The 17,166-nt window shown below is 38.2% G+C and overlaps 1 protein-coding gene across 1 annotated transcript in view; it reads left to right on the forward strand.

Annotated features, from left to right (window-relative positions):
• The first annotated feature begins 1,813 nt into the window (after positions 1-1,813).
• The window catches only part of LOC107075774 (rab9 effector protein with kelch motifs), a 50,047-nt gene continuing 34,694 nt past the window's right edge, over positions 1,814-17,166 (forward strand). Inside the window, exons 1-7 of the mRNA XM_069187124.1 lie at positions 1,814-2,045; positions 3,127-3,199; positions 3,789-3,831; positions 5,290-5,368; positions 5,696-5,784; positions 6,323-6,469; positions 12,931-12,982. Coding sequence (XP_069043225.1) covers positions 1,957-2,045; positions 3,127-3,199; positions 3,789-3,831; positions 5,290-5,368; positions 5,696-5,784; positions 6,323-6,469; positions 12,931-12,982 — 572 coding nt within the window. The 5' untranslated portion in view covers positions 1,814-1,956. The remainder of the gene's footprint in view (positions 2,046-3,126; positions 3,200-3,788; positions 3,832-5,289; positions 5,369-5,695; positions 5,785-6,322; positions 6,470-12,930; positions 12,983-17,166) is intronic.

Below are 17,166 nucleotides of genomic sequence, written 5' to 3' on the forward strand. Positions count from 1 at the left end.
CTGTTTTCTCTTTATTTCAGTGCAATGAAGCTCAGTGACGTTCTGTCTGAACAATACCTATTAAGTTGAAGTTTTATTACATTCTTTAAGAGCTTAGCTTTATTTTAGTTTTTTGCCAGCAGCCATATAACCCTGCAACTCACAGCTGGCAGCCCACTGAAGCTAAGCAGGTGTGAGCCTGGTCAGTAGCTGGATGAGAGACATCCTGGGAAAATCTAAGGTTGCTGCTGGAAGTGGTGTTAGTGGGGCCAGCAGCCGGCGCTCACTCTGTGGTCTGTGTGGGTCCTAATGCCCCAGTATAGTGATGGGGACACTATACTGTAAAAAAGCACTGTCCTTCAGATGAGACGTAAAACCGAGGTCCTGACTCTCTGTGGTCATTAAAAATCCCAGGGTGTCTCTCGAAAAGAGTAGTGGTGTTACCCTGGCATCCTGGCCAAATTTCCCATGGACCTTTACCACTCATGGCCTCCTAATAACGCTCATCTATAAATTGGCTTAATACTTGATGTGTGGTGAGCATTCTGGTGCTTTGTGGATGTCATCGCATCACCCTGGTGGATGCTGCACACTGGTGGTGGTGCAGGGGAATCCCCATTACCTGTATTGCTTTGAGTGGAGTGTCCAGAAAAGCACTATAAAAGTGTAAACAATTATAAATTATTATTATTTTGTACTTTTTTAAATTAATCTTTAGCCAGTCTAGAAAAGCCTAAGCACTGCAACTCAGCTGGGAAGATATCAGAAGAAAATATAACAAAACTGCTGAGGCTTCGAACTGGTGGAATAATCTTTGCTTAATGACTTTAACAAACAGCCTAAAATAAAAAAAAAGTTATTCTCATTTGATGTTTTTTCTTTGGTAGCTAACATCTTATAATAATGCTGTGACAACATCATGCTTTTCAGTTTTAATTGATGCTTTAATTGCTGAATGTTTACAGTAAATAAGCTTGTGAATGAGACTGAAAGGTGAATTATATGAAATACATGTATTTGAAAACTTTCAGTGGGCTATTTTAATGTTATTTTATATTTGATATATCTTGATGAAATATTGCCGGGTAAGTATTTTTTTTTCTTATTCCATTTTTCACACTTTAAAGGTTGGCACCGTGGCCAGCATTGCTGCCTAGCAGCACTGAGGCCTAAGTTCAATTTCTGGGGTGCTATAGGCGTGGAGTTTGTTTTTTTGTTCCTATGTTTGCGTCAGTTTCTATTGAGTGTTCCGATTTCCTCCCAGAGTCCCTCGTGTGAATGTGTGTGTCTGTGAATATGTCCTTTGATGGGTTAGTGTCCCATCGAGGGTGTATCTCACCTTGTACTTGTTCCTTGCTGGTATAGACACCAGCTCCTAAACGAAAGTGTATTGGCTAAAGAGGTTAGAAAATAGATGGAGGTCTTTTACAAACCAGGCATGCGCTATCATGACGATAACTTCCTAAGATTAAATTTAGTGCATTCGTTTTTGGAAAGGTGCGTAAAATGAAAAAAAGAAACTCAAATGCAGCTCCTGAAGTAGACTACATTCTGTCATCCTATTAATAATGAAGTTCAAGCTTTTGTGCATTGACACTCAATATGTAATATATCCCATGTCTTAACTGACTGTGCGTGCATGTAAAGGTGGATTTGATACTGGAGATGTAATCCTATACAGATTACTACTTGGCTCATCATAGTTATCAACTAAACTCTAATTGTCATTTTAGTGCTGCAAGCTCCTGTGTATCTCTGTATCTAAGCAACATGAGTACTAGTAGAACTGTGAAGAGCTGCATATCGTCATCCATCCAGAAGTAGAGGGCATATCTGTACTGACAAAGGCTGGTGTTGTTGAAAGAGTGAGAAGCGCACTGAAATAAAATTATTTTTTAACTATTTGTGTTTTACTGCACAGGAAATGAAGAGTTTAAACAGATCAGTAGTTTTATACTTACTTACATATCTTTATGCATGAATGCATGTATTTCAGATAGAAAAATGGCGTTGGCAAGTGGTCATTGGATTGAAAAAGAGATCAAAGGAGACCTGCCGTGCCCCAGGTAAATTATGCTTCCTTTTCTGTCTGCTTTGTCTTCATATTTATTTGTTTTTACTTTGAAAAATAATTTAAACAAAACAAGTTGTAACAGTTATTAAAAAAATATTCTAGAGGATTATGTTTACATTCATTATGTTACATCCATTTAAAATTTAAAAACTTAACTGAGCACAGAAAATGATTTTGTAATTAGTTATTTTACCCTTATACAGTATACTGTACATCAGCTGATTCTTATAAGCCTCTAATTGAGCACAGAATTTACAATAAAAGTACAAAATATCAGAACATTATTTTTTAACTCAATAAAACAATAAACTACGGTTCCTGTAATGTAATGTTTAATGTGTGTTGCAATGTTCCCTTCATAAGTTGCCTACATACCTCTGTTAGTTTTGTTTTGACTCATATTATTCATGCATCTTTGTAAAACTAGCTACTTTGACAATATTTTCAAATATTGAGGAAGAGTACAGAGTAACAGGAGGGTAGTACAAAATTGAATTTTTTAGCCCAAAATTAGTTTTAACTAATATAATTTAATACACTTCTCTTCATCTCCTGTAGTTTAACACTTCTGAACTTTCTAGCAGGAAGTTTACAGGGGTGTATTATAAATGTTAATAAGAGACTTGGGTTTAGAAAATCATATGAAACAATGTAAAGGATGTGAAATAAGGAGTCAAAGAACAAAATCAACGTAATTATACATTCTACTTCTTTAAACAATGCTAATTTGACACATTGTGATACAAGTAAAGCTTAAGTGCTTCTATCTCTGATCAATAACATAGCCCAGAAAAGAAATTCTGGACAGGAGTCATATTGTCTTACTGTATATAGATAAATAGTAGATATTTACCTTCTAAATTCAATTTTTCACATTTTTACAATGTCATTCATCTTATTTTAAAGATACGTTTGTATAGTTTCAATTATCAGGGAATTTTTCAAGATTAATGTCTTGTGTTTTAAACCAAGGTAGATAATAAACATACTTTTTAAACATATTATAAAGAAAAATAGGTCTTGTATTATGTAAGCACAGTCAAATATTACTCACTGTTTTTTGTTTTTCAAAGACATGGTCATGCCCTGGCAGTAGCTGGAAATATAGCATTCCTGTTTGGTGGCATGTCCACCTTGAATTCCCTGGTGAGTACATTTTGGACTAATTCTAGGTTGTTATTGTCTTACTGACATCAAAAGAAGGAGGTTCAAAAAAGCTAAAACAAGACAGAGGGCAGTAGAGAACTTGTCCAAACAATGGTTTTAGTTCAACAAATGACCCCAATGATCTCTAAAATATTGCTATTTTGAGCTTCATCATCCTGTTTAAAGTTGTTCTAATCTTAACATTTCACAAGTTTTTTTGTCAGTTCTTTCTACTTTATGACTATTTAGTGCTTGTCTGTAAAGCTTCTTCCCCAAAAAGTTGAAATGGATAATACCCTACAAATATTCACTGTATAGCATATATGCTTTCTTACTTCTTGGTCTTAATAATATTAAACCAGCTCTGGAAAAATACAGAGAAAATAATATTTATATTAAGTTTGTGTGGTTTTATTAAAATTTAGCAAAATTATATATTTCTAAAATGAAAATCTAATTATTGTAATTGCACAAAATAAAGGCTTTAGTTCAAGCATTATGTAAGCTGAATTGAAATGTAAGCAGTCTTTAAGATCAACATCTAGCCCAAATAAATACATTTATAACATGTTCTTATAATCTTTTACAGGATGGCCAGCCAAAACATTTAAATGATTTTTACATGTTTACAGGTAACTTTAATAAATTTATGCTTTAATATTTCTAATTAACATACTAAGAGGTATGTTTTGTTCTGCTCAGAGAATACTACACTTTCATTTTTTTTTCATTTTACTCTGTTACCAGTGACAATCAACCCAATCATAAAGAGTGTTTATCATTTTCATATCACTCCAATTTACAGTACTAAATTGATCCAATTAAATTTCTTAACATATATATATATGAATGTTTAATTGGACTGCTTTAATGCTAATGCAGGCTGTTTGGTTTCTTAATTGATCAAATGCTATTCCTCCACAAATATGGCTGTGGAAAGTGTTAACAGCAGGTGCTTAGGGTAATATCTTTAATGTTATACAGTATATAAAGTATATATTGGTGGTGGTGGAGAGGAGTCCCCATTACCTGTAAAGTGTTTTGAGTGGAGTGTCCAGTAAAGCGCTAGATAAGTATAAGCAATTATTATTATTATTATTATTATTATTATTATTATTATTATTATTATTATTATTATTATATACAGTTTACATATATAGACTAGGTCTTTGACCAGGAGTCTTAATATGCAGTGACAAGCTCACTTTATTAAATTATTCCTTGTGGATTATTATTTATGGAGTCACCACAAGATGTAACTGGATGCCATCCCCTTTAAATGCTAAAGAATATAACCCACGGAAAAGCTTCTTGCATTCTTTTGAGTACTGTAATGTATGTGTCATTCAGCAGTTTTAAATATAATTCTATACTGAATGTGTAAACTGAAATTAAGGAAGAAAACAAATTCCTACAAATGATTCATGTTTAAGTGCATGTTTTAAATTGAAGGAGTCGACTTGCTTTCAAACCCTATGGAAGTCTTTCAAACAGAAGACAAGAGTTGTATTAGGCATAGACCACTTATTAAACATGTAGACACCTCTGTGTGATTTATTTTTCTATCTACCTTGTAATTTTTAATTGTCTCTCTTTTGATGACACAGTTCTCAAGAACTGCTCCACTCATTGAAACCATTTACACTTAACACTCATTTCATTCTTGTGAGTTTTCAGTAGAATATTTTTCCACTTGTTTAATTTTCTCAGTTCATACAGTGTTACAGAAACAAACTCAGTATTAGTTTCTTCTTGCAGCCAAAAGTTAAGCTTTGGAGTACAAACATTCACCAGAATGTGTATTAGCAAGACAGGAGACAGGGTTTTTATTGTATTAGCCTAATTATATATTTACAAAAGTTTGATTTGTGGTTAAAAGCAAAGTACTTTACTCTCACTTCTGTTTTGGTAAATTGCTTTGATCTAACCCAATAACTTTAATAAGAGCTTTGATCACATTACACTTTTGTGTAATCACACACTTTGATGTTTATTGTTCTGATGACAGTCTATTTTAGTTAATTCAATATCACTTCCAATAATTGCTTTTCTTCATTGTAAAATCTATAAAACCTATGAAATGGATATAGTTTCACCAACTGATTTGACTTGGGAGGTGATACCACAAAATGGGCTGATTCCACCTGCAAGAGAGGGCCACTCTCTATGGTAAGAAATGACACCATTTCATTTTGTCATTTATAGTTCAGAAAACCTTTATTGGTATTAACATAACATGATTTGCAATATTCATATGAACTTCTCTAGGTGACAAAGAATAGAAACCATAAGCACCTTTGTAACAAACTGCTTTTCACTTTAATTTTAAAATTACATTGAGGAGGATAAACTGTGGAGTTTAAGACCATAATTTTCTTTTAATTGTATTTATAATCTAACTGTAATATAGTTTAATATTCTCATATAACAGACAAAACTAAAAACATTTCAAAGAAACTTCTTGCTTGTATATAAAGTGTTCTTGTTTGGCCACAGTGTGATAAATGGAAAATTATACCTATTTGGTGGTGCTTCACATCCACAAGCCAAAGAATGCCTTCCTGGAGTGTACTGCTTTAACACTGGTAAGATCCAAAATAGCAAGTGTATTATAAAGTGAACTGCACAGGAACAGTAACAGTAATAATACTGTGGAAGCAACAGGGTCAATTCGACATTCGACACAATGGCAACAGCAGTAGATTTGGTCCTCTCATTTCATCTGTAGTGGCTACAGATTGGATTTCTTGCAGACCACTGGTGTAGTGATCAGGTCTCTGCACATACAGTATGAGTAGAAGGTTGGGCGCTGCTTTGAGCAAGGTACTTGATTCAGATTGCTTCTGTATAAATGCTAAATTTCCAGCTGAATAAATCAATACTTTTCACAAAACATTAGCGAAATAAATTAATAATCAATTAATAGTTCTGACAATGACACGTGTAAATGCTACACTTTGTAAATAAAAAATAATGGTATGAAATTAATTGAAAGATTAAAACGGCTATTGTTTTTATAAATGGCACCTGAATAATTTTAAGAAAATGCTATAAATACATGTGGATGTCTGTCATAGTCTGATTCATAAACTTTCACAATAACATCCAGGTTGTCATTGACAGCATCATTAACCTGGGAGAAGCTGAAAACTGGAGGAGTCTCTCTGAAGAGTTTGAAGCATAGTGCAGTCACAGTCGGGGACAATATTTATGTCTTTGGCGGGATCCTGGATGGCACCCCAAAAGATGACCTTCTGATGTTTAGCACAGGTCAGTAAACTGTTCTGCTGTTACTGAATTTATAGAGGATAGGATGGAGCTTGTCTCACAACCACGTGCAGTATTTGACTTCACAAAACAAAACTGTAAATAATGGCATTGACATCACATGGCTTAACATTGACTGGTTTATGGATAATCTCCACAGTACAAATAAAAAATAGTAAGGTTGTAACATTAACCATCATATTAATGTGCCACCCTGTGAAGAAAATTATTTATATAAATTGTATTAAAAGGTAAAGTTTCTGCTTTCTAAAATAAGAGCAACAAATTAGATGACATCCATAAAATTGAAAAACAGCAAGCAAAAATGATACTTTGAAGTATTTGGGTAGCATTAGGTTAGTATCTTCTTGCACGTATTCTTTGCATCTTTTTATGCTAACATTTTCATTTTCTGCATTTTGAAATCACTGGCTGTCTCTTCAAACACATAAAATTCATAGTTCTGGAGTTTAGGTTTTTCTTTACAACACTCCACTGCACCTCAATCTATGCAAGACTATTCAAACAATTTTTCTGCATTTCGTAAAACTCTCCTTGGTTTTCCACACCTGAAGATTTCAAACATTCTTATTCTCCTGTGTTTGTCGATTATACTGTAGCCCTCAAACTGCTTTAACAAGAGTCATTTTGTTTTTTTCTTATTGTTTTTCTTCGTTTAATCATATCACTGTCATGGTAACATATTGATGTGCTCTTTAGATTTAAATATTTAAATTGATTTTGTAATCGGGTATTTTCATTTCATTTGTCATACTGTAAGGTCATGTATTATTTTTTATCTACTATAGTTATTAGTTTATTGTCTTTACTCATTAGCTGTCAATCACTGGCAATTAATAAATAATTGTCACAGTGTGAGTTTTTACATGGTTTTCATTTTATATATGTACATAATAATCTAGCTAGAATATATAATAATTGAAAGAATCTTATTATTTCTCAATCTTCTTCTTCTTCGCATTTTCCCACTTATGTGGGGTCTGCTTTTTTGCACCAATTGTTCCACTTCGTATGGTATGCAGCGTCTTGGCAGGTGACTTTTGCGAGGCGCATGTCGTCTTTCAGCCGATCCAGCAAGCACGTAAATGGTCGTTCAAGGGGCCGGCAGCCTTCCACATTCAATTCAAGGGCGGTCTTTGCCATTCATGTGTCCATACCATTGCAGGCGCGATTTCCTCATTTTCTCAGTGATTGGGGCGACTTTGAGTGTTTTTCGCACCTCTTTATTCATGACATGGTCTAGTCTTGTCAAGCCAAGGGTCCATCGCAGCATTATTTTCATCGCATGGAGTGCCTGTTCATGTTTCTTTGTCGTTGGCCAGCATTCAGTTCTGTATAGGGCCACTGGTCTGATCACTGAGCGGTAGACTTTGGATTTTAGGCACAAAGGGATCTTCTTGTCGCACAGTATTCCAGTGACCTGCCGCTATTTCATCCAAGCGGCGCTGACTCGCATCTTGGAGTCTTGGAGGGTAGTGCAGTCGGAGTTGACACATGAGCCTAGGTACTTGAACTGTGTCACTTTGTTCAGTTGGAACCCACCAGCTGCGATTGTGCCATCGGTTTGATCACCGTATTCCAGGTACTCCGTCTTCTTGATGTTCAATTTCATCCCGAATCGTTCAAGGCGGTCTTCCACTCCTGTACTTGCTGTTCAAGGCTGTGTCGCGTTTCACTTGCTCTCATAACATCGTCGGCATACAATAGCGTCCATGGATGCCTCGTTTGGATATCTTTGTTCACTGTATCCATGCAAAGTATGAATAGCAAAGGAGACAAGACTGAGCCAACATGGTGGATGCCAACATTGACCGGGAAGGTGTCTGAGGTTACAGCTGCGCAACGTACTGAGCTAGTGGCCTTTTGGTACAGGAGCTTTGTCCAGCTGACAAAGCCTTCGGGGACGTGGTGCTGTAGCAGCGCCAGCCAGATGAGATTGTGCGGTACTCTGTCGAATGCCTTTTCCAGGTCGAGAAATGCCATGTGGATCATTTTCCTCTTCTCGTGGTGCCTATCCATCAGTAGGCGGGCTGCGTGTATGGCGTCTATTGTTCCGCAGTTTTTCACAAAGCCGCATTGGTTTGGCGAGATATCGATGATGGTTCTTAGTCATGCGTCCAGCACACGCTCGAAAATCTTCATTGTATGGCACAGCAGCCAGATCGGCCTGTAATTGGAGCAGTCATTAACGTCGCCTTTTCCTTTCCAAATTGGCACTGTGATGCTGGTTTGCCACATTTCTGGGGGTGCCTTTTCCTCAGTGATCTTATTGAAGAGGTCCGCGAGCCATGCTGCTCCTTGTGTTCCAAGGAGCTTCCATACTTCGGCTGGGATGTCGTCCGGGCCAGTTGCTTTGCCACTTTTCATTTTGTTGATGGCAGTGGTTACTTCTGGGATTGTGATGGTGGGTACTGGGCCGGAGATGGTATCGGAGCTGCTGGTAGTGGAGGATGTGGAAATTCCTCGTTGCATATTTTCTCGAAGTAGTCCTTCCAGCGCCGGAGAATGTTTTTTGGCTTCTGCAGCATCTGCCCATTTTCATCTTTGTCGATATGTTGATAACGTGTCCTAGGTCTTGTGTGGCTCGGTCATGTGCGTGGGCGAGTTTGTAGATCTTGTTTGCCCCACCAGGCGTGTCCAGTTGATCATAAAGGTCCTGGTAGTGTGCCGCCTTTGAAGTCGCCATGGTTTGCTTTGCGGTGGATTTCAATGTGCAGTATCGCATTTTGTCTGCCGCCAGGTCTTGTAGGCGTCCTTTTTTGCCTTGGTTGCCTGCTGCACATCGTCGTTCCACCACCAGGTCTGTTTGTCGATAAAACGCCAGTTTGGTTTTGTGGTTCCCAGGGTGGTTGCGGCGCATGTCTTGACGCGTTCAGCCAGGTTGTTCCAATCTTCGCCGACTGTTTGTCTTGGATTGGGCACCAATGGTCCTAGTGTCGCCTTCACAACAGCTTGATGTTCTGGTAATTCACCATTTGATGCGTTCAATATTGGTGGTTGGTCGCGCCGGGGTTTGGACTAGGCGGACTTTGGCATCCAACACCAATAGCTGATGTTGTGGGGCGATGCTGTTGTACGGGATTACTTTGGTGTCAGTGACCATTTTAAATAATCTTATTATTTCTCAGTATTATTTCTATTAGCTAAACATAATGTTGAAAAATGTATTGAGTGCTTCCGTAATAACAATTTGCTTGATCAAAATCCCTGCTTTACATGCAGTTTCTTCTTAATAGCTCAGTTCCTTTTGATCTAGAGTTAATAAATTTAAATTCAGGAAACTGAAAACATAATAAGGTGTTAACAAATATTAAGTGCAACAGACTGAAGGTGGTGTGCTAGATATGTGAGATATTAATTTACAGACCTGTAGATACACTTTTCAAGTATTATTTAGTATATGAATGTATTGAAGTTTGTAAGCAAACCTAGCATCAGATCTGGATTTTAAAAAAGCACATATGAAAAAACAATTAACCGGGAACTGGCTAGGAAAATGAGGGATAGTTAACCTGACTGCGAAAGAAAACCCGAAACACACAGTCTTCGGCGTCTTCAACACCCTAACTAACCTCCACTGACTACCCAAAACCATACAAGACAAATGGCACTCACCCGTACTAAACTAGTGTTACTAATACAAAGTCAACTAAGTGTGTAAAGTGTACCCAACAACCTAAACTAACCTTATATACAAAAGTTCACACAAAAACACAAGTGAACCAGGAATACAAATAAGGGAAAACGAGAGTAATCAACAGGAACAGGGTACAAAAAAAAAGGTTGAACATGTAACACGTTAGGGCAAGGTAATGGCAAAACAAGGATAAACACACAAACGAAAGTACAAAGAAACTAACAGAAAACCAACAAAACAACAAGACTGAAGCTATACGAAAATACACACACACAAAGCAAAACAAACCAACGAAGCCGAAGCAATAACCAAAAGCGAAGTGCAGCGATACCCAAAACCAAATGGGACCAAAGTCAAACAAAAGGCCTCTCCCTGCTGAAAACCTCCATGTTATATGCTGAATAAGATGTGTTCTGATTGGCTGAGAGCTAATTGATGATGACATCATACTGAAAGTGTGTTGTAATGGTCGGCCAATGGGGAAGGGAGAACAATCAAGGGTCAGCAGTGTAGACATAACAGAAAAAACACACACAGAACACACACTGGGACGTAACAGTCTGTGCATCTGTACTTCTAAATAAAAAGTTTTAAGCTCCTTGTTTTTGTATACAGATGTCACGTACCACAGGTCTCCTGTAGGGGTTTTGTGAATTTACTGGGACAATTTATTAATTGTAGCAACAGTCACAAGGTGGTTTGTTATGGCTTTTAGAAAATCAATCGATCAGCGATGCACACACACGGATTCAATAAAAGAGATACATTTATTAATACATAAATTGTGCATAAAACATAACAGTCTGTCTGGATACACATAGCCGATCTTACTGTAAGGGTTATCAATGTGCAAGGTATATAATCACAAAGAGATACAAAACACAAAGAGATACAAAGAATATGCTTCAGTATGCTGTTCGGCTATACTATCGTTAATCAGTCTAGATTAGCTACTCTAAAGTTAATACATTACTCGTATGAATTGAATTGATATAAATTCTCGAGATGTAATGTAGAACATTATGTTTACTTATCCAGATGTTGATTCGTATTTCCCGGTACGGACACCAAGACCAGCTAGCGGCTGCGTCCAATCGCTGCGGCGTTCAATAGGCATCGTCCCAGCATCCTCTGGGTCCTGGCCAAACAGCCGCAGTGCAGCTCGGAGTTGGACGAATTAAGAGGAGAGATTTCTGCTGTGGTGACGCGTCGACAGTGTCTCTCTCAGGAACCTACTAGTAGTCCAGCTGAGTAGTAGAAAGTCTCTATGCACAGAGGCTGACCGCGGGTCCAAGCAAGTCACTCTTTAGGGGGAAGAAACTTGGTTTGCTTCCGGTGTAGCGCTGTTGCTGAATAAAAACTTATTCAGTTTGTCGACAAGAGTCCAAACGTATACTTCGTTGATCAAGCGAAGCGTCCACGTTGGCGTTGGCTGGCAATTTACGTAGGGGCATTCCCCAGGCCAACACTTTGCTGAAACAAGGTTCCACTCCCTATACTGGCGGTCACGTGATTGTCTCTGAGGGTGTGAAAAGTGGCTGGAGAAACAAAGTTTCTGAGCTGTGCAGTGTCTTTTAAACCAGGACCAAGACAGGTGGTGATTGGCCGAAAGTTTAGCGGGCATTTCAAACGCACCTGGGGTTACCATGCCCTACAGATTCATGATTGTTTGGTCAAGGTGAGAGATGAGTCACAATGACCTCTGACATCTTGGACTGCAATCCGATTGTTCTCAAGAATCTCACAGACACATAAGCACCATCCCCACTTGGGATCTGCTCCTTATTTGAGAGAAAACACCCTAATTCAGAACTGCACGAATAGCTTCTCTGTGGTTGCACCTCAGAGATGAGAAAGAGAGAAGGGGCCTCATTTAGGATAGCAACACTTAATTCTGTCTTATTAATAAGCATTGCCCCTACACTCCTATCCTGGAGTCCTTGCACTGGCTTCCTGTCAAGTTTCATGTCAACTTCAAAATGCTCATGTTCACCTGTAAGGCTCTGCATGGCTTGGCACCTCAGTACCTGTCTGATCTATTATAGTCTTACTCCCCACTTGCAACCTTTGCTCCTCTAATTCTGGTCTCCAAACTGTCCCCCAAGCCCGTCTACACTCTGTGGGTGACAGGGCCTTCTCCTGTTATGCCCCTAAGCTCTGGAACTCTCTCCCAAAGGATATCAGAGAGTCTTCTCTAAACTCCTTCAAATCCAGACTCTAAACCTTGTTCTTTAGAAGAATCTTTACTTAACTGGTTCCATTCTTTACCCCTCTGCTCCTACTTTATTTAGTACCACCATCTACTGTCTCCTCTGCATAGTCTCATTGTGTTTATCTTGTGTATTTTTTATTGTTGTCATTCTGTAAAGCACTTTGAGAAGCCACCTTTAAAGGCACTATATAAAATAAAATAAAGTTTATTACTATTGTATTTACAGAAATTATACTTTTTTTTCACTTGCTGTGTGAAGAAGTATGTAGAATTGTGTTTAAATATTATTAATATTCTTATTTCACAATAATAATTGATAATTATTAATAATTAATCATTTTCACCTCAAAACAGAGTTTTCCCTTGGTATTTTTAAAACCAGTTACAATCATGAGAAAAAAAACCACATAAGTTCAGACTTACTGCTCCATAATAGCAATTATGAAGCAGAGTGTGATGATTTAAATACAGAAGTTCTTAATTGAGACCCAAATGAGCCACCAGGCAGTTGCAATTATTTTGTAACAGTTGTTTTTAATGGAAATCATTTTACTTTTAATACTACATTAATTTTAATCCTGAATTCTGTTTCAGTGTCAATGACCTGGACTCCAGTTAAAACCACTGGCTCACTGCCATCTGCCAGGTAATAGATCTGCAACTTGGTTGCATTACTTGTTTTTTTTGGATGTTCTGGCCAGAATCTGTCTGTCATCTATTATTCTGACCATAATACCAGAGTAGAAATGTCAATCTGTCATATCCTCCTGCCGTTTGAGGATCAGGCCAGGAAATTCTTTATGTATCTCCTCCTCTGGAGGCTTTGGCCAAGGTGCATAGCTGTTTGTTTCAGATCTCGTTGTGAAGGGCTACATCTCCCTCCCCATTGGAAACTCACAGGTCATCATGCCACCTTCTGGTCTATCAGCTTTGACAACTTTCGGATCCCTAGTCCTTACACCTCCATCATCTCCAGGACTTTTGGCTCACAGGTTGTGGCGTCGCTCACCATTTGCAATTGTTTCTGTAGTGTGTGTTTATTTTCAGCCTAGCTAGACTGCAGCTGTCCAACTGTGCCTGTATTTTAGACTCCAAGTTCTCCCTCTGCTGTTCTTTAAAGGTCTTAGGTCTTATTCATCTCCTTTTTGTGTTTTGTGCACTCAATGCAAATTGCTCAGTTGTGCCTTGAGGCTGTGACTGCAGCTCTGATACTTTCCTAGCTCATCACTCTCCTCTTTCAATTGTACTAATATACAGCATCTTATATACAATTGAACAAAAATCACAGGAACTTTGTGGAATTGAAACTTATGATTAAAGGAACATAAGGGGTTACAAATGAGACCAGGCAATTCTGTGCATAGAGGTTTTATTTTGTTTGCAGCTCTTAGATCTTTTTTTCTAACATGGTGTTCAAAATTTTTTTTTACAGTTTTTACAATGTAAAATCACTAGATCTTTCCCCCTTATATTGCTTCCCCATACTTTGAAGATTTAAAGTATGTATCAAAATGGACACCTAAGCTTTTTTAATACATAGCTTCTTCATCCTGTTTCCCATCTTGAATCAAAATTGTTTGTTTATACTACTTGTGTGTAATAGTCTGCATCACTCTACATTAAATATGGCAGCATGGTGATACAGTTGTTAGCGTTGCTTTCTCAAACCACTGGGGCCCTGGGTTCAATTACCAGACTGCTATCTGCATGGAGTTTATATGTTCTTCCCATGTTCCCATGGGTGTTCTCCATGCTGCTCTGGTTTTCTCCCACAGTCCAAGGACATACTAGTAGGTTAATTGGATTCTGGAAAAACTGGCCCTGGTGTGAGTGTGTTTATGTCTGTGTCTGCCCCGCATTGGACTTCTGTCCCGGCCAGGGTGTATCCTACCTTGTACCCACTGCTTGCTAGAATAGTGCTCCAGTTCTCCATGAACCCTGTATTGGATTAAGTTAGTAGATGGATGGACGTCTACATAAAATATCACCAACCAGGAGTTTGCCTACTGTTACATTTTTTTCATTTTGAAATTACTTTTCTGCTTCTACAGTACTTGCTAATCTGCTTCTGAAAGTAGGCAATTCTCTGCATAAAGCTCTTTTTATTTTAGTTATTAACTGTCCTGAGCAGCATTACCTTATTTGTAACATGGTGTTGATTAGTTTAATAACTATTCCAATCAATATGAATTAGGAAACAGTGGCATGACCTCAATTTGAGTAATACTTTTAGATGTATTACTGTGTACTATCCATTAACCAGTTATTAATTCAAAATCTTTTAATCTTTAAGTAATTAAACAAAATATGTGTTCAAAAGTTCTAACAAGTTAGTTAATCAAGGCTTCCCTGATCAAAATCCATACTGACTATTCATTAGAATACTATTACAGTATATCTTCCATAATCGTAATAATTACGTTATACTTTTTACATGTAAGAAGTAATGCTTATTCGTCTGTAATTACTTGGCTTGGGCTTGCTGTCTTTTTTATTGATGGATACTTTACTAGAAAATTCCAGGTAACTGACTATTTTTCCTGTCTTGAGTGAATGTTTTGAAGAGTTTTGTTATTGGCTGTAGGGAAAACCGGTTCAGGGACGCCAAATATGTAATCATAGTGGCTCTCTGAAGGCACCAGTTCTGTAGGGTTTGGGCATTTACTGAGACAATTATTAATTGTAGCAGTAAATCACAAAGTTGATTCTTTTGATGGCTTTAGATGGCTTTAGAATCCAACCATGCGATATAACTCAAACAACGCTCGCACACAGGTACTAATACACGAGGATACATTTATTAATACATAGAATATGCATGTAAACCTAACAGATCTTATCGAGAGGGTTATCAGAATACAAAAGGTATATATTCAATCAGTTACGAAGTGTTACACATCAAGAGGACATACGTTCAGTATATCATTCATTAAGACCATTTCGTAAAGTGAACTTGGTTACAACTTCTACATTAGATACTCAAAACAAGTACATAACTCTTAGGAATTAAATTGATATCAACTGGTTTGGATAACAATTGAATTCTCGAGCTGTAATGCATTGAAGTTGAATACTCATCCAATCTTTGGGGATTCAGATCTCCTGCGGGGACAAAGAAACAGTTGCAGGCTGTTGCTGTCCAATCCGCGCTCTCTGGCTCCGTGCCAGGCTGTGCTGTGCGGCTTGCGACGGTGCGCTGCTGATGCTCACTGTTGGCTTTAACTAGCAAAGTTTGTGCACAGGAGAAAAGATGACTGTGGGTCCCAGCAAGTCAGGAAGAGGACCGGTTCGTTCCTGATGAAGAGCTAGTTCTGAATAGTGATTCAGCTGTCCACAGTTCCGACCTGTTCACGAGGCCTGCTGCTGGTTACTCTCTGGCAACCTCCACTCTAGGCTCTTAGAACAAAGGAAGGTTCTGGCACTCGGACACACTGGCCGTTCCGTGGTTGTCCGGGCTGAGTCTCAGGATGGTCAGGAGGCGCGCTGCGAGAATGTCCTGCCCTTGGGAGCCTTCTGCTCCTGGGCCGTCCTGCCCTGGAATTCTCCTTTGAATTCCCTTTAGAACAGTCCACAGAATCGTCTCCAGAATCTTACTGAATCTCTCTGAATCTCCCTTTCTGAATCTGAATCTGAATCTCCCAGGCTCTCTGTGTTGCCTGTTTTTACCTGGAGGAACTTCAGCTCATTGATTGGCTGAAAGTTCCATGGGCATCAGAGTCCCACGTGGGTTACTCGGCCCTACCAGTCCCTGATTGGTTGATCAAGGTGAGATATGAGTCACTTAGGAATGCAATCCAGATGTCCAACTCGCACTCCCTAGACAGATAGGCGCCAATGGATGACCATTGATCATGATAGCCAGGCTTAGCTAAGTGCATCCCCCTTTGGGAGCTGTCCTTATCAAAAGAAAACATCTTGCATGAATGGTTTCTCTGTGGCTGCACCACAGAGATGAACAGAGAAATGGGGCCTCATTTGGGAAGCTCAGAAACACTTAATTCTGCATTATTATTAAGCCTTGCCGCTACATGGCTTATGAATAATATCCATGGTTACATTAAGCACAATTCACAGAATACCATCAGAACCTGGAAGTTTGTTTTTCTTAAGTGTTTTTAATACTTGTAACATTTCTTCCTGTTGTGTGCTATCCAGTGCAATTTGTTTTCTCAGCATGATGCACATTGTCAGTTTTCTTTCTTCGGTAAACACCTGAGTGAAATATCCACTTAATATACTTGCCTTTTCTCTTGCATTGTCTTAAAGCCTCCCCTTATTAGCTCAGAAACACTTACACTGAAAAAATAAATTGCATTGTTTATTTTACTCACCATTGGAGTAATCTTTTCTGTCTCTCATTTAACCTTTCAGGGATGCTATTTTATCAGTGTTGCCAATTTATTCCCTAATATCCTCCATTTACTCCCATTACTCTGAGAGCCATATCCTGTCTCTCATTTTCAAGAAAATTAAGTGTCCAGAAGATTCTGAACAGAATGATGAAGCAGTGACTGGACTGTCAAGATTCAAACCTTGTGCTCATATTTAAATTCTGTGATAAATATTATATTATACATATAAATTATTTTACTTCTTTCAAAACAAGAAGCAGGTTTTGATAGCTCTGTGTTCCCTATGTGCCGTCTGTATGGCATGTTGTAGAACATGTTGCCATGGTGCAATAAGAGCAGTCAGCAGAGTAGCAGTCTCATGTGAAAATTAATCTGATCACCATCTGTCACCTATTGTGAGAGGGTCTCGCTGCTTTGGTGCACTGCAGAGTATCATTCTACCTGAAGCATGAAGAGTCATCATTTCCCTCTGTCAATG

This window comes from Lepisosteus oculatus, chromosome 3, assembly GCF_040954835.1.
Source record: "Lepisosteus oculatus isolate fLepOcu1 chromosome 3, fLepOcu1.hap2, whole genome shotgun sequence".
Lineage (NCBI taxonomy): Eukaryota > Metazoa > Chordata > Actinopteri > Semionotiformes > Lepisosteidae > Lepisosteus > Lepisosteus oculatus.